Genomic DNA, 23840 nt, shown 5'->3' on the forward strand with positions numbered 1-23840 from the left:
CTTTAAGTTCCACCCCATCTGAAATCCAGATGTTTTCAGAACAAAGCACATCCAGTCTTTGCAATATGTCTCATCTTTGTTTTCGTTCTGGTTCGTCTCTCTCTTTACTCTTATCTCGCCCTCCTCCTCCCCTCCTAATTCAGCTCCACTCAGACGTAGACTCGGGCATTGGCAACATCAAGTATATCCTGTCCGGTGAAGGTGCGGGAACGATCTTTGTTATCGATGACAAGACGGGCAACATCCACGCTACAAAAACCCTGGACCGTGAAGAGCAGGCCCAGTACACTTTAACAGCCCAGGCCGTGGACAGGGACACTAATAAGCCTTTGGAGCCTCCATCAGAGTTCATAGTGAAAGTTCAGGACATCAACGATAATCCTCCTGAGTTTCTACATGGGCCGTACTATGCCAGGGTGCCGGAGATGTCAAATGTTGGTGAGTAGTTGAAGAAAGGGTAAGGGGACAGGAGGGGAGTCTAAGGTTTGGTAAAAGGGAAAGGCTTAGGTTGAATATTAAAAATGTCCAAGGCTGGTTAGGAGAAAGTGAAATGCAAAACAGAAAAACTGCAACTGGGTCAATATAACTTGGGATTAATACCATGGGCTAATGGTAGTCTAGTAGAAGACTAGGACAACGTCTTGGAAGGTATATGCATGTTAGCTAAGTATTAGAAGTGCGACGAGATCTCGTCCCCACAAGATCTCGTGAGATTAAACAAGTTAAAAACTGTCTCGCGATATCAGTACACACGTGCAGAGCAGCAGCCTTGAAATTAGCATAGAAGATCCCCCGGGCGTTCTCCAAAGTTGACTGAGGTTTACTTTTACATAGCGGAAGAAAAAAGCTGCCTGTAAAACCCAGCGTTAGAACGTTAGAGTACCACTGCTCGCTCTCTCTCTATAACAAATTCAAGTACAAAACATTAGGTCTCAACATATGCCAGACGACGCTTAGTTATGCTGTAACCTTCTCTGAGTGAAGAGATTCCCTCCACCATACATGGAATAAGTAACAGTGTAACTGTTAGTTATACAGGAGAGAAGCCAGTCATTTGAGTTTATGGCAAAACCTTTCAGTGCATGGTTTTCATTTTGTCACTTTCGATTGAATAAAGGACTACTTTTTCGGTCTTACTTCTGCATTGAAGTTTTCTGTAAAATAGTGTTAAAATCTCGTCTCGATCTTGTGAACCCAATATCGTGCCTCGTCAGCTGGGTGTCCCGTCACACCCCTACTAAGCATGTTAACCTACAGAGTGTTAGGCTAATTATCCAAAATATACATTATGTGCTTGTGTGACAAGGCAGATGTTTGGTTTAAAATTTAGTCCTAATTTTAAACATGGGAAATGAGGAGTCAGAAGTAGTTAAAAATACAAATTTGACATAAACGCTTCTTAAATGCTCTAATGCCTACCCTGTCTTGAAGTGAAGGTATAGCTGTGAAACTGACCAGCAGAATTGTTTTATTTCCAAATATCAAACATGATTTGATAACAGCGACTTTGATAGATATTCAATAGCACAAAAAGCTATCGATTGCATAGTGAGTGGCGTTTCTTAATGAAGTCACCTATAGAGTTCATCGTGTTGTTTGTCTGCTAAGCAGACTTTTTCATTCATTATTAATTATCACTGAAATCTGACCATAGAAAGTGTGACAGCGAGGGGCTGACAGTACCATTAGCTTACACGTCCAGCTCCTAAAAAGCCCGTTCATTTTTCTTCTCTCTTTCCTTCTATGTGCAAAAAAATAGACTCAACCAGAAGCAAGAAAATATTTAGCACTAAGTTGGCATGGGCAAGAGCTCCTGCCATCTCCTTAGAGTCTCCTTACTTAGAGCTTCTGATCTTGATAGATTTTCTTTCCAAATAGTATGTGGTCTTGGAGAGTCTTCAACCCCTCGAGGCTGACCTGAAATGAACCACACTGGCAGCAGTGCTGCCCAAAACTCTGAAAGCCAGAAAATCCCTTCTCTGAATGGACCGGACTTCCAAAGAAGGAACTTCTGAATGAGCTCTGTTAAGGCTTTTTTTCCCCCTCCCATCAGCTTCTTAAACTGAAACCTGAATACAGAAGTCTGGCAGGGAGGGGCCGCCGGTGCCATCATCCTCAACCACAGAAGTGGAACAGAAAGAAAAGCTGTAATTTGACTAACTAGGTCCATGTTCCCTCTTGGATGTCAGAATTAGAACAGAGAGAAGTCTCTTTCAAATTATCATTCTTGGTAATTTACCGGGTACACTTAAGGTAGCTGCCACACTGAAACCAGGGTTGAATGAAACTTGATTACAGTTATATACCCAATGGATTTAAAATGGAGTAGCAGAGTGGTGCTAAAGTAGCTGCAACTGGAACCATTCAAACATCATATATGAAACTGCAAATTACTTTCCATGGAAAGTAATTTTGGAAACATTCCAATTTGGAAACTGTAATGGGAATTAACAGGAATTAATGGGAATAAACTGGATATTTTTAATATTGCTTAGCAATGGGTTATGTATTACCATTTGTAAATCATTCATGTTTATTACTTAATTGTTTCTATGGAATAAAATGCCTCTCTGCAAGTCTAAGCTGTTGTTGATTTTACTTTTCTTTCACATTTTTGAGTGAGTTTCATGAGTTTTCAGCAATTACGCAACATTAACAGAATGTTTTTCATACTTTTGCTCAGCTTAACTGTGTCAAGTTCAGTTAACAGAGATTTACAGCAAGAACATTTGCTTTCACCTTGTTTGGTAGCTTGACAATCGTGCATCTTTCACATCAAATGGGTTTTGAAAGGGTTTCATAAATCCAGCGGTTGTAGAAGAAATATACCGTTTTATTTAAAACATGAAAATCACCAAGATTGGAGAGTGGATGTTTCCACCCGACAATGATGAAATATAGAGAAATGAAAGTGGAGACCAGCCCCACAGGAGCAATTCAGCTGTAGTTTGAGAGAAGGGAGAGTGTTTTTCATTCCCTTTCCCCATCCAGCCGTGCAGGCAGGTGAAACGACATGTACTCTGTGACAAGCCTATTCCTCAAACCATTCTCGAACCGCATCACTGAGGTAGAGTCATCTCCTGACTTGTCTGTCATGTCTGTGTGTCTGTCCTGTAGGTACGTCAGTGATGCAGGTGACAGCTACAGACGCTGATGACCCCACCTACGGCAACAGTGCCAGGCTGGTGTACAGCATCCTGCAAGGACAACCGTATTTCTCTGTGGAGCCTCAGACAGGTGAGGCTGAAAACAGAACCCTGGCCTGGGTCACCAGGCATTTACACTACAACCAAACGTAGTGTCATTAAAAAAAACACAAACACACGAAAAGGCTTACAAGTCTCATACATGCTAGCTCACTGAACAGCATCCTGCATGTAGATGATATAAAGTCATGTGCAGCAAGTACCACTAGACATCCACACTTTGGTAAGTATTTTGTTATGTTATACAGGACCTTTACAATGAGTGGTGCAAATCCTAACTGCATATCTCAGCGTGCACATTTCAACATGTCACGTTTGGTGTAACCAAGCACTTTCATTGTGTTTCTCTGCAGTTGAGTCTCTGTGTATTCACTTTCCTTAAACCTGTCTGTTTGGATTCACCTTTATATTGTAACACAACCAGGCAACATGGACAATAACAATACAATAAATAGTTAAAAATCTGCTTTTTCAAAAATTTAAAAAGTGTATTCCTCAAATCTACTCAAGTCTTACAGTCATTATTATTACTATTATAAATGATATTGAAATATTTAGAAGAAATAATCCATATGATTTTGGCATGATTGTGTATCCCAACATTGTAGACAACAAGCAATAACGGTTGGATCTATCATGCAGCTTTTGTCGCTAAGATCAAACTGAACACTTGTGTCTTTCTGCAACATTTTTACCGCCTAGCACTCTTAATATGAAAAGTAAGAACTCGCTGCTGCAGGGATCACGTAACAGCACGTCCTTCCCACTGAAATTGGTGAGAAAAAGAAGGCGCTGCTGTTCAAAAAAAAAAAAAAAAGAGAGCTCCCCAGAGGACATTCAGCCTGTTCTCTGCACAGCCCAGGCCTAATATTTGGGTTTGCATTAAAGGAAGAAAGTGGATGAAGGACAGAGGTTAGGGCATTATGCGGACACGGAGCTGTGTTGGGTCAGAGAGAGTGAAGAAGAACAGAAAGAGAGAGGTTAGGGTAGAGAAGGAGAGACACATTGGTTTAGAGAGAGTGAGTTAATGGAAAGAGAGTGGTTAGGAAATGGGGCGTGAGAGATTTGGGCAGAGTAAATCTGGCTAATCAAACTGGTGTTGGGTATTTGACTGGCTCAAATCCATAGCTCACATTTCTAATTGGTTTGGAGATTATCAGCTTTGCATGCTGTCACACACATATATGCACACACTTGGCATAATATGACAGTAGAAAGCCGCAACTCCCAGACACTGCAGCTAGACATGTGGAGAAAGAAAAAGAGAGATGGAAAGAGAGCAGCCGGTGATGAATTAAACAGAAAGAAAAGATCACTAGGGCTTGAAATGGAGAAATATAATACTTTACACGTTTAACTAGAGTTCTGATGTAAATAAACAATGACTGATGGTGTGTTTTCTTGCAAAATGAAATGGCTCGAAATAAATGACAATCATCCTGAGCGTAAATGTAAATCACATTCAAGTTTTTTTTTTTTTTTTTAAATCATTAAAATAACATTTCTGAATTACGTAATTTAGATTGATAATGACGCAATAGTCATAAAGAAAGTGAAATCTGAGCATTCATGTAATGTTAACATATGTCCATTCAGGTATAATTCGTACAGCCTTGCCAAACATGGACCGTGAGGCACGGCAGGAGTATGATGTCGTCATCCAGGCCAAAGACATGGGTGGTCACATGGGTGGGCTGTCGGGGACCACCGAGGTTAAAATCACCCTCACAGATGTCAATGACAACCCTCCAAAATTTCCACAGAGTGAGTACAAACACCTTCTATTTATCTATAATATATACTGTAAGACTGCATGTAACGTTCCTATGTACGGCATCACCACCAGCCACATTACAGTCTGCCTGTACTCCCATCCTGCAGCTTTCTATCCTGTCCTGCACCGCACATCCATGCATGTGGGTTATGTCGGTCCACTTACACGTGTGTACATGTACATCACTCTGTGTGTGCTGTATATCGGTGTGTACAATCCAGAAAGCATGTCTCTAGCAAGCAATATAGAAGCTAGGGAAGTCACAGTGAGAGGCACAAAAGATAAGTTAAGAAATCAAGTATAAAAGGTTCTTTACTGGGCCCCTGCAATGTCTTCAGGCGTGTGTGCGTGCCTGGTGTTCGTGCCTGCGCGTGCGTGCGTTTAAACCTCTCCTAAGGACATTTGTTGAATTACTGACTTGCTGTGCAATACAAAGTAGTGAAATATTTAGCCTGGATTTGTCAAGAGCTGTAGATTTAATCTTTAAAGAGGAAATGAGACAGAGAGAGACAGAGACATAAAAATTCAATACTTATTTTTGGTAATAGATTTTGATGAAGGAATCACAATTTGTACAGGGTTAACCCTTCTGCAGGTATTCCTCTATAAAAGGTATGCTTACATTATTGTATTACTATAAAAAAAACAAATATGATTCATCTTATGGCAATGTTGGTAATAACAAGTATATAGATGGCAATTATGCCCAGACAGCTAATGTTCCACCAAAGATTCAATCTTTCTGGTTATCGGATAGAAACGGGAATAATGTAGACCTCTGCAGTGATTTGCACCACTGTATTTTTCTCAACCAGTCTCAAGTCTCCTCCTATGTCCAACACCCCCTTTCTCTGTTTCTGTATCTATCTTCTCCCTCGCCCTGCCATGGAGTATCTTTCTGCCTCTCTGTTTTTTCATTTTTTGTTCTTCCACGTTCTCCCCTCCCGTGGCTGTGAGCAGAGCCACCCCTGGCAGCAATTCAGCAGAGTAGCTGCAGGAATGGATGGAGAAAAGACAGGAGGAGAAAAGACAGGAGGGGAAAAGAAGAGACGAGGGCTCAGGATTTAGCCTGTGGAGAAGCTGAAAAGGCGAGGAAAGCGAGAGACACGAGCAGAAGCAATGAGGGAAGGAATGTAAAAGACAGAGCGAAAGAGAGAAAGAAACTGTCAAAACCATCACTCCAGTTCTTGTGTATTCCAACAAGCTGACTGCGCACCAGTGTCCTGCAATGCAAAGCAAAAATCTGATTCTGTAGTTAACGACAAACAGACATTTTGAAGGAGAATTTGATATTTTTCTCCAGCAGACTGTCTTCAGTATGTATGTACTGTATATTTGGAAGTGTCCATATTGAGATATCCATATTTATTTTTAGTACCATGAGCTCTTACATAATCGTAGATGGCACAATGTTGAAACATATAACCTAACGCAATCCAATTCAACAGATCAGCAGGGTTTCCCGCAGCCGCAGCTTAACTACGTCGTAAAAAAAATACATAAATTCGGTTCCAAAAGCGTTTGAGTGCATAAGCGCAAGCTTATCTGTCCTCTCTGCATATTGACAGAGAGTGGAGCTCCGACACACACACGTGCGCGCGCAGAGGTGCGGATGGAGCAAACTACATCAGCTCTGCAGTTTTGTTGAAGTCACAGCGAGTCACGGCGATGCCGATAAAGTGGTTTCAAGTGTGGTTACAGTTTTTCAGAACTTCACGCAGACGCAATTCACCGCGATATGATATTAATGGAGAGGCGAAAGTGCTCGCGGTGCGGTTGCCGTTACACTTCCTCTGAGACAAGCAGGCACAACAGTGGTCTCTAGGCCCTGATGACTGACTGACAGGCTGCGGTTGTAAGGCAAGGCAACTTTATTTCTACAGCACCTTTCAGCAACAAGGCAATTCAATGACATTCCTTTGCACTTAAGTTAGTTCTCCATTAGTTCAGTGTCACCAACAGGGCAGTCACCAAGTTTGTTGTTAAAGGTTTGTGTCATTATGCAGTTTGCACTAAAAAGTCTTTGTTGTTTACATTTCTTTGCATTTTAGTTAGTTCAATATTAGCCTGTACACAATGTAATTTGTTTATTATTTATAATATGTTCATGTTGTAGCAAAAAGGTTTCTCGTTTTTTTGTTAATGTTTAAAGTTCGGATTGATACCAATCTTGAGTCTCTGACTGGCGCACCCCTATCCAAAAGCACAACCAGTTTTATTAATGTTACTGAGTTAACAGAATTTTTTTATTCTGATAACTGTTTTGATTCACAATTAAGGTGGAAAAGAAAAGTTTTGTGTTAAATGTATTTTTGTTGATGTTGAAATGGATTTTAAAACATATGGTATCGAAAAAAGTATCGTTAAGGAACTGGCATTGAAACTGTATCAAAATTGGCACCGGATCGAAAGATTTTTAACGATACCCAGCCCTACTCCCTCAATTGTTAAATGTAGTACAGAGTCTGTAGTCTATCGCACAAAAATACAGGTTTTATAACCAAACATTATTAGTCATAAGTTTTTACTCAGTACCTCTTTGCATTACTCCAAACGTCAGCTGTGCATCACTAGCAGTTTACATCTGTGATACAGGACAACACATCAAATAGCAATATGTTGTGGAAGTGGGTACCCTTGTTTAAAAAAAGTGGAAGCAGTACAAACACCTGCAAGAAAAGCATCCCAGATGGTGTGAATGAGGACAGTGATTACTTATTTAGTAGTTGGGCAGAGTGAGAGAGCGCGGAGCGGGGGGAGAGAGAGAGAGAGAGAGAGAGAGAGAGAGAGAGAGAGAAAGAGAGAGAGAGAGAGAAAATGGGAAATCAGATAAGTAAGTCAAGAAAAAAAAACAGAGGCAAAGCAAGAGGCAAAAAAAAAAAGAAATAAAGCAGATACGAGAGAGAAGACAACTGAGATAAAAACAGACAGAAAAAGATAGAGCACAGCTTGACTCCCTCTCATATGTTCCATCAGCTTTTCAGTTTCCATTCAAGCAGTTATATTTTTCTTTCACTCCAAGGTTTGATCTCTCCATCTCTCTCTGTTTCTCACAGACTTTCTGCTTTCTGTGTAATTCTCTCCCTTACACCTTATTATCAAGCATCTTCCGTTTGCCACTCTGAAAATCTATTACAGTACAGACAGGAGGAGGAGCAGAAAAACAAAGGCAAATAGAAAGCGATTGTTCTTCAACTCTCTGACTTTATTAGACTAAAATGACAGAGATGGTTGTTATTATATATGTCAGCCACAGTCCTTCACAGCCAGCTCGCTCTCATTCCTGTTTAAACATTAGCAATGCAGAACAAAGCAGATGGTAAAAGACATCTGAAGTTGTCAAAGATTATCTTTTGGTTGATATCTGCAGGATTGTATTTGCACAACATTTACCTCCAGTGTCTTTTAGGACCGCTATTACAGAACCGTCTATTCTCATCACCAAAAACCAAACCAGGATCCATTAATAAAGAAAAACCTAACATGAAAGGAAAGGAAGATTACCATTCGGGAAGTTATTTCTGTGCCACAGCAGGGATGTTAAAACCATCTTTAAACCTTGGCGAGGAATTACAAATAAAGGTTTGACCAGAAAGTAATATTATGTGTAAAATACATTAAAACTGAGAAGACGCATATAAATAATCCAACAAAAATAGCAATAAATAAAACATATCTCAACTTTTCTTGAACCGTAGCACATCTTCATACCCATTTAAAATAAGTGGACATTACTTATTAATTTGTATAAGAGACTTTCACATATTAAATCATAAGAACATGCAGAACTGTGTTGGAGTATGTCTGACCCTTTAAGTGCAATACATACCATCATCTCATGAGAAGAAATGAAAGTAGTAGCAAGCTAAAACTGAATCCTGTTTAAATTGCCAATATAGTTAGTGATACTAATCATTTTAACTTTCAATAACAATATACTCTACAATAATATTTTCTGTGATCAAAATAATGACAAGAGGTTTCTTTCAAGAATCTGTTTAATATTGTTACCACAAAGCAAAACTAAAAGCTGATCTTAACGCTAGATTTATGGTTGTGTGGAGGCTCTACATAAGTGGCCTGAAGTTTATACTTGTGCATCGATCTCTTTAAGAGAAGAGCAGGGCCGGCATGTGTGTGCGTGGGGAGCGTGTAGTAGAGCGAGTGAGAGAGTGACGGTGATTAGCTTCGGAGCGAGTAGCGACTCTAGAGTCACAGTGAGAAAAAACAAAGTGTCTCGCCTGTGTTTTCTGACCACGGTGGGAAATCTGTAGCGGGAAAAGTTAACCCTCTCCTTGATTTCATGTTGTTAATGGAGAAGGAAGACCAGGAAATGAGTAGGGGGAAATGCAACACTACCAAGCCACGGCCGAGCCACGTGTACTTACATTTTTCAAGAGGTGCACATCCGGCTACGGTGTAGGATCCGGCGTAGGTTTGTCTCCACGTACACAGCCAGGGCGTAGATTTTACGCAGAAGCATAAAATCAAGCTTTAGTCAACAACAAAAGAACACACACACACACACACACACACACACACACGCGCGCGCTCTTTGCATGAGTAACGAACTATCTAGTTAATAATTGTCACTTAAATAAATATTTACATAAATAGCTGTTCAGTTTGTTTAAAAAAATAAAACCGGTGCCCATTGTTGGATAGAGGCAATATGTTTTCCTAAACTATACTAATTTCTTCATGAAGCTAGTCTGCCTGCCAGGTTTGAAATACTAACATCTACAATATTGCCAATCTGCCACATAAATGTCTCCAGTATAAGTAGTAATAAACATTACAAGTAATGTAAAAAAGCATTGTAGGATTAAAAATCACTGATCTAGGCGATTGTGGTCATTACATGAGTTACATTTCTGAGGCTCTTTATTGGTGTTTATATTTAAACTTTGCTGGTCTTATGAGCTTTTTTATCCAAGATCAGACATCGGACATCTGTGTGAATACAAATAGTGCAATCATTTATGTGGGGGTAATGAAAGCGTCTAATGATTTTCTCAAACTGTCCGACTTGCTTTCTCATAGAGTAACGTGTGTAAAAGAACATTAGTTTTTAATTAAAAACAGAAAAGTATGGGTGATTTGCATCTGCAGGACTTACTTTTTGAAACTCATATTTGCTTCCACTGTGGTACTCGATGGCAAATATACATTTCGTGTATGAGCTGTGTCTCATTTTAGCTCGCAGCCAGGTATGCCAGGCTGCCTGTGTGTCCTGTCATACAATGTTTAACTCAGCTGCCAGGAGCCATTGAAGTTAAGCTACTTAGGACAGGCAAGAATGGAACGACAGGAGAAGAGAGAGGCAAAGGGAGGGCAAGGATGAAATGAGCTTTTAGCCAGAAGAGGCAGGCAGAAGAGAGAGAGGAGGAGGAATGCATGTGAGAGAAGCAGGGCGGAGAGGGGGAGGAGAGGTGAGGATGAATGGAGAGATTTGGAAGGAAACGTTAGACGTGGATAGGGGAGAAGCATATAGAGATGCAGAGGGAGGGAACGATGTTACCAAAACAGAGTCAAACCGTATGGAGAGAAGTTTAAAAAGCAGGAACAGAGAGGAAGAGGAAAGATTGGGAGGAGGGATTTGGTGAGGATTGAAGGAGATGTGGAGCAGGAGAGATTTGGGCTGGATGGATCAAGTCCTGTGAATCGCCCTCCTCTCCCACTCGCATTTGCTCAGAAGCCACGTGACCAAGCAAATTTCATGATACACAAGATTTGGACGCCTGGATAAGCAGGATAAACATGCTAATGGTGTACAACCTATAAAGTGAAGAGTCCACTCTGTGCTCAATTCCTAAATCATAGAGTAGGAGGAGGAAGCGAGGAAGGAGGGATTGAGGAGCTCCAGAGAAGATGGAAGGGGAGAAAGGAAGGAGGAAATGACAGATTTGGGAAGTAGAAGTAGAATGATGGACAGAGGCGAGAGGAGGATTTGATGATAAAAAGGTTTGGGGAAAGAGTGAATGAGAAATATGAGAAAGGGATAAAAGAGGAGAGAGACTACTATAGACATATGGTCCTACTGCTCCCATTCTGCAAGCCAGGTGTCTACTCCCTCAGACACACACTCACCTGACACTATAGGGGGTATTAATATCCTTTGGGCCATATGCATATCCTTTGGGCCATATGAGACAGATGGCATAGTTCATGTTAATGCCTCTCTGCCCTCCAAAACTGACCCTGCCTCAGATAGTAAACACAGTGGCAGCCAGCCAGGAATTCTCTAAAGCCTCTAGAGTGTTGAATACAAAAGCAAGCTATGGCCAGAAGTTGACGCTAACATCACCAACCACGCAGCCAAAGCCAAGTAAATCATTTTTTTTGCCTTTTTTTCTCCCAGGTGTGTATTCCATGTCTGTATCAGAGGATAAAGTGCCAGGAGAGGAAGTGGGCCGTCTTAAGGCCAAAGACCCTGACCTTGGAGACAACGGGATGGTGAACTACCGCTTATTGGACGGAGATGGACTGGCCATGTTTGAACTGAGAACTGACTCTGAGACCAGAGAGGCTGTTATTAAACTGAAGAAGGTAAGGAAGGAAAGAAAAAGACCAATGAACTCAAACCTGCTATAAGTGATTTGTTTTTGGCCACTTGGAGGCAGTGGAAACAATTTGTGAAAACAACTTTTAAGTTGACAAGACAAACTTGTAAGCCAGCAGTTTCTTACTGACACATCCTGCAGTTACGGAGCAACATTTCCATTCATTTGGAACCGTGTTTCTGTCCATCTAATTAATATTAGACCAATATTCAGTCTCTGTTGTAGCTATGTTTTTGGTCTCTACCAACTGCTAATGGAACTATCTGGCTCTTCAGATGCTAAATGCTCCACTATGTTCACCAACTAGTCTGTTTGTGTGTCTGCTGCCGTGCGTGAGTGCATGTGTATATATTCAAATATATATTGATTATAGCCAGGAAAGGCAGAAAAGAGGAAAGGAATGAGCTTGGGAGAAGAGGACAGACGTATTTAAAGCTAGTAAAAGTTGTTAGGATGCATTCGTAGGTGGGGATACAGTAATAAAAGATTTCACAGCTTGGTTGTTTTTGTTTCTTCTGGTTGTAGCCATTTCTGGTAAGGAACATTTGTCAAAAGCACTATTAGCTGAAAGTGGCTGCTTCATGTGTGCATCATCATCCACTTTTTCCAATTTTGCCAGCACAGAAATGTAGTTGAGACGGCACATTTTCTAAAGACAAAGCAGTTTAGTGTGAGACCTCAACAAGTCTATTATTTCACTCCATATTTGTGTGTTAATTTAATGTGTGAAAAATGACAAGATATGCAGCAGTTAGAAAGGTTTTGCTGGTGTTCCCTTCCCTTCTCTGATGACCCTCACGGTTTCTTATTGTGTTTGATATGAACACTCACTTTCATGGTTGTGTGTATGTGTGAGTGCATTAACTTTCATGCTTCTCTAGCCCAGAGAGCTCATTTTCTGCACTGTGACACACACACACACACACACACACTAACTGTAGCTCTCAGTGATCCAGCTCAGCACACACAATTACTTTTGCTCACTCTTTCTCTCTTTATTGCACACACACACGCAGTCCCTTATTCTCTCAAATACACACAGTGCTCTGTCAAATACACAGCACTCTCTTTCTTATACACGCAAACAAAACCTCTCACACACACACACACACACACACACACACACACACACACATACACACACACACACACACACACACTGTTGTATGTGTAGCTGCAGGTCAGGATTATGAGCTGAATCTTTCAGTGAGCTGTGGTAGCCTGTGGTGTCCGACCTCTCAGTCGCTCAGTCGAAATAATAATACCATTTATAATCATGCTATCAATGTGTGGGGCAAAATAAGAAGGAAATGTATACCAAAGTCTCTGAAAAAGCTCTTTTCCCCCTCTGTTTTGGATTGTTATCCTAGAAATTAAAAGAAGACAATTTTAGGGTTTGCCAGACATTCAACCCACAGAAAAGCAGCATGTCCTTATTTGGTGAAAGGCTTGGCATTCAAATATGTTAATTACAGCATGTGCTTGAAAGTGTGATGGCATTCGTGGAAAGCTGCATTTCCTGTCCAGACAGCAATGACGTTGCTCAAAAGAGCAGCCAGCCTTAACCCACAGCTCGTTTTTACTGACGCTGTGGGAAAATCTCTGTCTGAATCAATCGATACAAGTCTGTTTCATGCTTTTTCTCACAACCGTCTGCGTGAGCGATTCCATTGGAGCTCAGTGCGAGAGCATGGCATTAAGACTGCCAGGGTTAGGGGCTCTCATCCCACCAGGATTGAGCAGGTAAATGAGCGAGTGATAATGAGTAATGCGCCCTCTCCTCTCTCAACAACTGCAATGTGTGTGCCCTGGAGCAAGGCAGTTAACCCACAGATCAGTAGAACAGTAGAAAACTATGTGGTTGTAGTGGGCAGCTCTCAGGTGGGAATTTGTGAAGTTTGACCGGATTTGATTAAGAACTGGAATACAGATAAATGTAAAAAAAAAAAAAAAAAAAACTGGGAACAGTTAAAGGAAGTTAAGAAGGATATGTCAAAGAAGTTAGAAGCAAATGTGATTAAATGTACAGATGAGCAAAGCGGGACAGCCCCATTAAAGTAACGCGAGCAACTGATACCACTCAAGTGGGGCATCATGTTTGTCTGTGTGCGCGCGGGTGTGTGCGTGTGTTTGGCTGTAAACTAGCCAAAGGCAGAACACTGAGAAGTATTAAATGTGTGTTTAAACATCTTACGCTCAACTCACTATGACTGAAACTAGACAGGACCATCGACCTCAGAGTAAAAATGTCATGTACCACACACAGGTACCACAATCAGTGTGAGATAATAATATTCACAATACTGCCATCCTCCCTATTCTCCCTCTCTCTCCCTAACACACACACACACACACACACGCACACACAAATCAGCTATTCTCTTTCAACTGTGTCCTGTCGAAAGCAGTCCACAGAATATTAAGGAGCTGTGTGTGTGTGTGTGTGTGTGTGTGTGTGTGTGTGTGTGTGTGTGTGTGTGTGTGTGTGTGTGTGTGTGTGTGTTAGGGAGAGAGAGGGAGAATAGGGAGGAAGGCAGTATTGTGAATATTATTATCTCACACTGATTACACAAAGAGGGAGAGAATAAAAAGAGGGTGGCTCTGTAGACTGGGAGATTGAGGGACAGAGAAAGAGAGAGAGAGAGCGAGAGAGAGAGCAGAGGAGACCCAGAGACAGAGGGAGCGTGACAAAAAAGAGAAAATGAAAGAACTGGGTCACATCTATCCAACTAGCATTGTACCTGTCATCAACACGTTAAACACCGACACCACAGAGTCAGATGTCGCTGTGACTGAATGAGAGTGGAACAAACCATTAAAAAGAAATGTCCCTCTAGCGCCGAGTCATTTGGCAGCCGCATCACACCAAAACAGTTCTGAATCTGATCTGATTAGGGAGCTACTGCAAGCTGTTTTCAGAGGCGTTACCTGCAGATGATGGGGACTGGCCACCATGGTTGATCACTGAGAAACGGAAACAATATCCTTGGTGTTCAAACTTTCTCTACTATATTCTTGATAAGAGTTCGGAGCCTTTTATCAATAAAAAGCAGGGTTGCTTCCACAGCTGCAAAGATTAATCTATTAATCGTCAATTATTACATTAAATCGCCAACCATTTTGATCATTTGTTATTTAAAAAAAAAAAAAAAAAAAGAACAGTAAATATTCGGATTCTGGCTTCTTAAAAGGAATATTCTCTAGTTTATTCACTCCTCTATGACAGTAAACCGCTTTCCTCCTACTGGAATTTCATTAAGTGATGGTAGCCAGGAGATGAAAAGATCAAGCTTGCTCCTGGGACTTTGCCAGTACAACATCAGCCGTACTGGCTGGAAAAAATACTGGTAGGAGGGTGAAAGTGGTTATAATCTGGGTTCATAATACAGCAATGATACCCATAACAGTGCTTTTTTTATTTTTTATTTTACTGTGATTATGGCTACGACAGAGCTGGGGATGAGCGCATGTCGCAGCCAAGTGCTGTTGGCAATGTGCAAGTCCTCCTAACCATGGCAGAGAGAGCATCACTTTGGTATTATAGCTTTTATACAATGACTGCCAACACATTTGTTGACTTAACGGTTTTCCCTGTAGCACTCAGTACATGAGAATAGAAGTCAGGAAGAAAGAGGAAGAATTATTAGACGCACGATTAGAGTCATCGCTTTGTAACCGCTGTGCCACTTTTTAATGGCTGAATGAAAAGGCGATGTGAGGAAAATGTGTGATGTTTTCTTTTTGAGCAGCATACCTCAAAGCACACACTCAAGTCTATTCAATATCAAGGCCATTACAAGTCAATTGGTTTTCTCCCCTTATAGAGTAAGTGAATTGGAGCTCAGTTCTATATGAGTGAATTGAATCCCAGGGTTTTTTCATTGGCATACCTGCGATATTGAAAAAGACAATGCCAGAAACTTTTAAATTATAATGTATTCTCAATGTACCGGTCTCGGTTATAAAGGATGTAATAAATGAAAAATTATATAGGAAGAAAGAAAAGCCAGTCTTGTGGCCTGGGCACTTAAATTTCATCACCCTCCATGTCACCCATAACACTTCTTACTCCCTTTTATCATGTGATGTCCCAAACTCCCAAACCTAATCCTGGCTCATTAAAAACAGACTTGTATTGTTTTCATCAAAAGAAACAACCAAATGATTCATTTTGGTCCCAAACTACTCATATTATATCATGTAATATTATACTAGTGTGCATTCGGGTTACTCCTGTTTTTGCTGCTATGTAATACTAGTGCTAACAGACTGCTGCTGTGATAATGTGATAATTTGACTGTTTTCATTCATGTAACAACAGCTCCCCCTACCAGAGGGTAAGGTTACAGCACTGCTGTAGTGGATATACAGTGCATTTGATTTAGCATTCAGATAGTATTACACTGCAAAAAAATGATGTACAATTTAAATGTGTGTTTACAGTTAATATTTGGTAAAACAGGGATGATTTTTGATTTGAAACAAACTGATTAAGTGGCCTCTCTCTCTCTCTCTCTCTCCCCCCCCAGCCAGTGGACTTTGAGACTAAACGGTCGTACACTTTGAAGGTGGAGGGATCCAACCCTCATGTTGACCCTCAATACCTCGCTTGGGGGCCTTATAAGGACGAAGCCACAATAAAGGTACACATGTAAAAATGGATTTAAATGGCAAGGAGTGTGAGTGCATGCATTTGATTGTGTGCAACAGTGTGTGACGACGGGCGCCTGGGTAGCTCACCTGGTAGGTATATATAGAGGTTTACTCCTCGGCGAAGCGGGCCGCAGGTTCGACTCCGCCCTGTGGCCCTTTGCAGCATGTCATTCCCCCTGTCTCTCCCCTGTCCTGTCAAAATAAAAGGCGTGTGTGACGAGATAAATATCACAGGAGCCTTCTAACTGTGTGTGTGTGTGTGTGTGTGTGTGTGTGTGTGTGTGTGTGTGTGTGTGTGTGTGTGTAGATATCAGTGGAGGATGCAGATGAGCCTCCTGTGTTTGTAGATCCCAGTTACACTTTTGAGGTGGAGGAGAATGCGCCGGAAGGCACCCTGGTGGGACGAGTCCACGCCAAGGACACTGATGTTGCCAACAATCCCGTCAGGTAACAAAGAGACACACACAGAATGCACACACACTGGCTAAGTCAGGCTTGTAGCAGTGGGAGAATTTCAATTTTCACACCAGAGTAAATTGGAACATTGCCAAAAAAAAAAAAACTTTTAAATAATGTTCCTTCAGCTACACTGAACAAACAATATGACTCAGAACAACTTCAACTCATATTTGTATGCAGAAACACAGCTTACATAGAAAGAAGGTTTCAACAGAATAGGGATTACATAAGCATAGCCATCCAAACTGCATAAAAATCAACGGAAAAACTATCCCCGATTCTAGACTCGCTATAAAACAATATTCCGATATACTGTACAGTAATTACACATTACAGCTGTTTGCAAAGTTATTTTTCTTTTGGTAACCACATTTTCTCCACAATAATCTAACTGAAAGCACATGTCCCGCTTTAAAATTTAGATGATTCGCTGCATCTTGCAGCTGCTACTTGTTTTTTATTAATATCACTTAAGTTTTCACTCAGAAAATTAAGGTATCAATGTCCTAATGTGCAACCTATAATTGTGATGTAATTCACATTTATGTATACCATTTCTGTGAATATTTTAATCCTAATGTTTAATAGCACTATTATTTGTGTGTGTTCATTCTCCGTATAGGTACATGATCCCTCTGTACACAGATATAGAGCAGTTCTTTAGCATAAACGCAGAGGACGGCAAGATCACCACGACAAGACCACTGGACAGAGAAGCACAGCCCTGGCATAATATATCTGTGTCAGCCACAGAGATAGGTATGTATGCACAGACACACACATCCAAACCTGAAAACATTTGAAGAGAATTGGAAGTGAATTTGATGTGTGTGTGTGTGTGTGGGGGCATGTGGATATCTTCCAATTCATCTCAAATATATGCTTCACACACTTCTAATCACCATCATGGTATTAGCTAAAAAAGTATTTGGACTGCGACTCATTACAGTTTTGTCTCCACACCTATTACGTTTGAATGTGAAGTGACACAATGGCTATGAGACTGTCAGTGCTAATTTACTGATATTTTCAGCCATTTCAGAAGACCAGTTAAAGAGCTACAGTCTGCCTGTATTTGATCTTGGCTGTTGCATGAGTTCTGCTACTGAAATGATAAACAGTATAGTCTGATGTAGGATGGAGAGAAAAAGTCAAAGAGGAACAAACAGATGGGAAAATCCCAGACAGCCACTAGGCTGTACATTTGCTGGCCTCCAGAGCACAACCGGTCATTCTGCGGTGCTGGATACTGTCCATGACATCTTATGTACAACATTTAAGTGGATTCAAGCTGCTGCCTTTAATTTTTTTCTCCCCTCTGGGTGGGACTAAAGTTAGCATTTTTTTTGCTGTGACTGTCAGTGAAGAACTGCCTTAACCATGGTAAACTAATTATATATTCAGATTCAGCCAGGAGGAATGGGCTACATGCAGATGCTTGGTGGTATTATTTTTGTTGAGTGTAAACAGCTGTTACCCCAGTTAGTGTGTCGACAGCCAGTGCACGCAACAGTTGTGTTCATGTGCAGTTTTTCTGCATGGCATCTTGTGTTGTTTTCATGTAACATCTTAGTCAGAAATAGAAACAAACGCAGATCTACTGTTTAGTAGGCTATTGATAGATGTGCAAGTTATCTGAAATGTGTCTAGTAATTCTACCAACTAGGATTCAAAACTTCTTCTAAATTGTATATTTGTTATTTGAATCCACAAAAGACAACTGGAAGGAAATCTGAAGGCATATAGCACAACCAGCTGTTGACACACCACTAAGATTTGAACTGGTAAAAAATGTCATGTGTTCGCTTTAATTTAACATTTATTACTGATTGAATGAGGGGATTACAGCACAGAAGGTTGGTAGGCAGATGGTCAGTGACACAACAGCTGATCTAAACCCTGGTGCAGTGAAAGAGAAGTGAAAACTCAAGTTAAGGCACCACTAAAACTTTTTACTATCCACGTCCACCACCAACACTCTAGCTAACTATAGTGAGGGGCGAAAAGAGGGGAATGCCAGTCGACTCACAGGCCCTCCGGAGCTTTCTCTCCTCGGCTTCGACCCCACAAACTCTCCAGCCAGCAAGCCACAGTGGCCCCACCCTGGTATTCTGTGGTTGGGGCTCAAACTACCAGAGCGCAGCGTGGTTTCCCTGTGGCGTGCTAGACGCCAGACGGCCAGATGGAAACGGGCTCGGCGCCCACAAAACTAGGACCATTGCAGGCTACGCTAACCGCTAACAGGCACTGGAAAGCTAAATAAATGCCTAGTAATGACAGGGTAGTGGAAAAATGATACTGCCTAGAATTACAAATATGCAAGGCAGTACAGTGTAGAAACGAATGTTTATTTTTTTCTTTTTTTAAAAGATAAATGGATGGTTAGAAAAATACACTAGTCTCTCGCAGTCTCTCTTAGTTAATATTCTGGATTTGCCGTATGTGTCTATTTTGGCTGTTTCGACATCATTCTGTCTGCATCACACTATTTTTACTAATTTATTCTTCAGCAGGCATAACTTGACATTTGTCTCTTTAGAATATCAAAATTGTTTCGGGAAAAAAAAAGTGTGGGAGCAGGCTAACTAAGTGGCAAACTGTCTGACTGGATATGTTGATGTCTAACAAACTCATGTCTGTAATTTTTGCAAATCAAAAATAAATAGCTGGCTGAGTGGCTGACTGATTGACAGGCAATTCTTGCTGGGGAATATTTATTGTCAGCTTTGTGTTCAGCCAATGCCAAAAACATGGATTACAATGCAGACACACAAGCTATCTCACACACACACACACACACACACACACACACACACACACACACACACACACACACACACACACACACAGAAGCACAAATGACGTTTTTAATGACTTTGACACTGCTTTGAATTTTTGTATGCAGCAGAATACTGATGATTTTGCCCTCTACTTTGTGTGTGTGTGTGTGTGTGTGGTGTGTGTGTGTGTGTGTGTGTGTGTGTGTGTGTGTGTGTGTGTAGGAGGCCACCACCAAGACACCAAAGTGCGTGTTAACATTAAAGTGAAAGATGTAAATGACAACTCCCCAGAGTTCGCCACCAACAACGAAGTCCTCATGTGTGAAAATGTGGCGCCAGGGAAGGTACGTGTGTCCGTGTGAGAGCGTGTGTGTCCGTGCATGCATGCTTAGGCGTAGAACAGCATCTGTATGCACACGGATTGAGGGATTACCGTAAACAAACATTAAATACCCACATAACCGTGTTTTTCTTTCTGATTTGGGTTTCTGTGTGTCTCTAAGGTTATTGAAACCGTAAGTGCAGTGGACAAAGATGAGATGGCTCACAGACAACACTTCACGTTCAGCCTCGCTCCAGAAGTCACCCACAACCACAACTTCTCCCTCAAAGACAACAGAGGTAGAGGACCATTACAATATTATTTTTCTTTTATTCTTTTCACTTCTTTCTTTCAGTTTCTAGCCCTTTGTAGTCATCAATCTTACAGTTTCTTTATCTGCGGTCTATTCCCCCCCTCCCCACCTTCACTCCGATTAGATCAAAGCCTTACCAGATGGAGGCTTACACTACCTTGTTGAAAGCAGCAGGTGCTCTGAATCTCTCGCGCACACACGCAAATGCACACATGTTGTGTGGGTTGTATTAATTGCAGTGGGGGCTCTGTCCGTCTGTACATATATCTTAGGGGGCCCACTGATTGAATTAAGTTTTGGGAGTGCTGGGAGAGAGACTACAAGAAAGTAAATGGCAGAGAGCCAGATAGAGGCAAGAAAAGAAGTATATAGATGGAGAAAAAGAGGTTGTATGAGACTGAACAAGAGAAGAACACAAAAGCGGACATGTGAATGATGCTTGAGTTGAGTTTCATATGATAAACAGGGAAGAAAGTATAAGATCTGAGGGTAGGAAGTATTGAGCATACAAAACCAAATAAAATCAGTCGACAGACTGTGCCTTGGAACAGAGCCCTTCTCAACAGTATGTTCCAGGTGTGTGTGTTGCATCCTGCACTCACAGAAAAAAGAACTGGGGGAAATGAAAAGAGACAAAAAGGGAGAAATTCAGTAATCAAGAAATCCCAAATAGAAAACAAGAGAGATGTGTGTCACTATGCTGCTGCTGTTGAATGTGCTAAAATACGGATCTAAAAGTGCTTTTAGCTTTAAGGTTAAAATTAAGGATTTAGCTTGATTTAAGGTTCAGGTTGGAGCAAAAAGTTAAGGAATAAATGCAGCGACTGGGGGCTCTCGCAAGTATAGTAAGACCAGTGTGTAATGCTGCAAAGTTGTCCATGAGTACAGTGCCTTGCGAAAGTATTCGGCCCCCTTCAACTTTTCGACCTTTTGCCACATTTCAGGCCTCAAACATAAAGATATAAAACTGTAATTTTTTGTGAAGAATCAACAACAAGTGGGACACAATCATGAAGTGGAACGAAATTTATTGGATATTTCAAACCTTTTAAACAAATAAAAAACTGAAATATTGGGGCGTGCAAAATTATTCAGCCCCCTTAAGTTAATACTTTGTAGCGCCACCTTTTGCTGCGATTAGCAGGCTGTAGCGTGCGGGGTATTCTCTATCAGTTTTGCACATCAAGAGACTGACATTTTTGCCCATTCCTCCTTGCAAAACAGCTAGAGCTCAGTGAGGTTGGATGGAAGCGTTTGTGAACAGCAGTTTTCAGTTCTTTCCACAGATTCTCGATTGGATTCAGGTCTGGACTTTGACTTGGCCATTCTAACACCTGGATATGTTTATTTGTGAACCATTCCATTGTAGATTTTGCTTTATGTTTTGGATCATTGTCTTGTTGGAAGACAAATCTCCGTCCCAGTCTCAGGTCTTTTGCAGACTCCATCAGGTTTTCTTCCAGAATGGTCCTGTATTTGGCTCCATCCATCTTCCCATCAATTTTAACCATCTTCCCTGTCCCTGCTGAAGAAAAGCCGCCAACGATGATGCTGCCACCACCATGTTTGACAGTGGGGATGGTGTGTTCAGGGTGATGAGCTGTGTTGCTTTTACGCCAAACATAACGTTTTGCATTGTTGCCAAAAGTTCGATTTTGGTTTCATCTGACCACAGCACCTTCTTCCACATGTTTGGTGTGTCTCCCAGGTGGCTTTTGGCAAACTTTAAAACGACACTTTTTATGGATATCTTTAAGAAATGGCTTTCTTCTTGCCACTCTTCCATAAAGGCCAGATTTGTGCAGTATACGACTGATTGTTGTCCTATGGACAGAGTCTCCCACCTCAGCTGTAGATCTCTGCAGTTCATCCAGAGTGATCATGGGCCTCTTGGCTGCATCTCTGATCAGTCTTCTCATTGTATGAGCTGAAAGTTTAAAAGGGACGGCCCGGTCTCCGTAGATTTGTAGTGGTCTGATACTCCTTCCATTTCAATATTATCGCTTGCACAGTGCTCCTTGGGATGTTTAAAGCTTGGGAAATCTTTTTGTATCCAAATCCGGCTTTAAACTTCTCCGCAACAGTATCTCGGACCTGCCTGGTGTGTTCCTTGTTCTTCATGATGCTCTCTGCGCTTTAAACGGACCTCTGAGACTATCACAGAGCAGGTGCATTTATACGGAGACTTGATTACACACAGCTGGATTCTATTTATCATCATTAGTCATTTAGGTCAACATTGGATCATTCAGAGATCCTCACTGAACTTCTGGAGAGAGTTTGCTGCACTGAAAGTAAAGGGGCTGAATAATTTTGCACGCCCACTTTTTCAGTTTTTTATTTGTTAAAAAAGTTTGAAATAGCCAATGAATTTCGTTCCACTTCATAATTGGGACCCACTTGTTGTTGATTCTTCACAAAAAATTACAGTTTTATATCTTTATGTTTGAGGCCTGAAATGTGGCAAAAGGTCGAAACGTTCAAGGGGGCCGAATACTTTCGCAAGGCACTGTAACTCTGTGTACAATGAATATGATTTGCTGTTCATTCAGCAATTTTGGGCTACTTTCCTTACTTTGCTCCAAGTACCCTGTTCAGTGCGGTAGCTTTTATACGTTTCACTTACATTGCTCGGTAATGTATTTTAAATGTACATTTTAGAGACCGTTTGCTAGGTGATGAAGCCTGTAAAGAACCTCATCTCTTCCATTGTTAGAGGGGGGGAAAGATGATATAATAAAAGTCTGAAGCAGAATTTGGTATTCAAATTCAGCAATGTGTACTTATTTTCTTTTATACTTAACTCTTCTATAGTAGGTTTAACACAGTATATTTCCATCATTTTTCTATCTACTTACCAACATATTTCGGTCTCTCGACAGACAGCACAGCCAGTATCTATGTGCTCCGTAAAGGATTCAGCCGTCTGACCCAGGATGTTTACTACCTTCCCATTGAGATAAACGACAACGGTTTCCCCGCTATGAGCAGCACCAACACCCTGACCATCAGAGTCTGTTCCTGTGACAGCAGAGACACCATCCTCTCCTGCAACGTGGAGCCCTACGTCCTACCCGCTGGTCTCAGCACAGGGGCGCTAATAGCTATCCTGGCTTGTATTGTCATTCTGCTGGGTAAGGAGCTATAACTTAAAATTGGAGCTATGTTAGGTGGGCAATGTCAAAGAAATTACTCATTTACACAAGATTTTCCAGCGGTGTGTTTACAGAATGAGTCTTTTAACCAAGTCTGTCAACTTGATGTCCAACTAATTCCAAACAATTCTATATTTACTTTACATGGAGGTGAAATGTGGGGAAGTAAATCAGGCTGTCCACCTCTGTAAATGTTGCACTGCATTGTTTGAGCTCCCGGAGCCACCTGTGCATCAGCAGCTACAGCATCAATTCTATACTCTCTCATACCCCCATCCTTGCATAATCCTTTAGTCTGGGCACATTTGAGCGACAATTGGTTTAATTTTTTTATTTTGTGAAAATGTGCACAACGGGCTTTCAAAAACAGCAAAAGTTTTAAAAGTCTTCAATTGCGTCTCCAGCCTTAGTTTTCTTCCTCAGTGCACAAGGTTACCCACACTGCAGCTGTTATCCATCTTCCTTTTTTTTCTGTAATGTACTAGCACATTGTATCTTCACAGCTTGAGTTTACACTGCATTCTACCCAATAGTAGTACACAACTGAGAACCCTTTAGAAGGCGGACATGTTGCTAACCACCAGCAATTAAAATGGCAAGTGTGTGTATAGCACA

General features: G+C 41.2%; 1 protein-coding gene across 4 annotated transcripts in view; it reads left to right on the forward strand.

The window, feature by feature from the left end:
• cdh11 (cadherin 11, type 2, OB-cadherin (osteoblast)) overlaps positions 1–23840 on the forward strand; it is a 96631-nt gene that overhangs the window by 69321 nt on the left and 3470 nt on the right. For all 4 annotated transcript variants that reach the window (XM_039783873.1, XM_039783874.1, XM_039783875.1 and 1 more), the window contains exons 5-14: positions 144–438; positions 3118–3237; positions 4803–4970; positions 11342–11529; positions 16073–16186; positions 16504–16643; positions 17278–17414; positions 19658–19779; positions 19939–20056; positions 22953–23204. In XM_039783873.1, the coding sequence (XP_039639807.1) occupies positions 144–438; positions 3118–3237; positions 4803–4970; positions 11342–11529; positions 16073–16186; positions 16504–16643; positions 17278–17414; positions 19658–19779; positions 19939–20056; positions 22953–23204 (1654 nt within the window). The remainder of the gene's footprint in view (positions 1–143; positions 439–3117; positions 3238–4802; positions 4971–11341; positions 11530–16072; positions 16187–16503; positions 16644–17277; positions 17415–19657; positions 19780–19938; positions 20057–22952; positions 23205–23840) is intronic.

Source organism: Perca fluviatilis, chromosome 19, assembly GCF_010015445.1.
Source record: "Perca fluviatilis chromosome 19, GENO_Pfluv_1.0, whole genome shotgun sequence".
Taxonomy (NCBI): domain Eukaryota; kingdom Metazoa; phylum Chordata; class Actinopteri; order Perciformes; family Percidae; genus Perca; species Perca fluviatilis.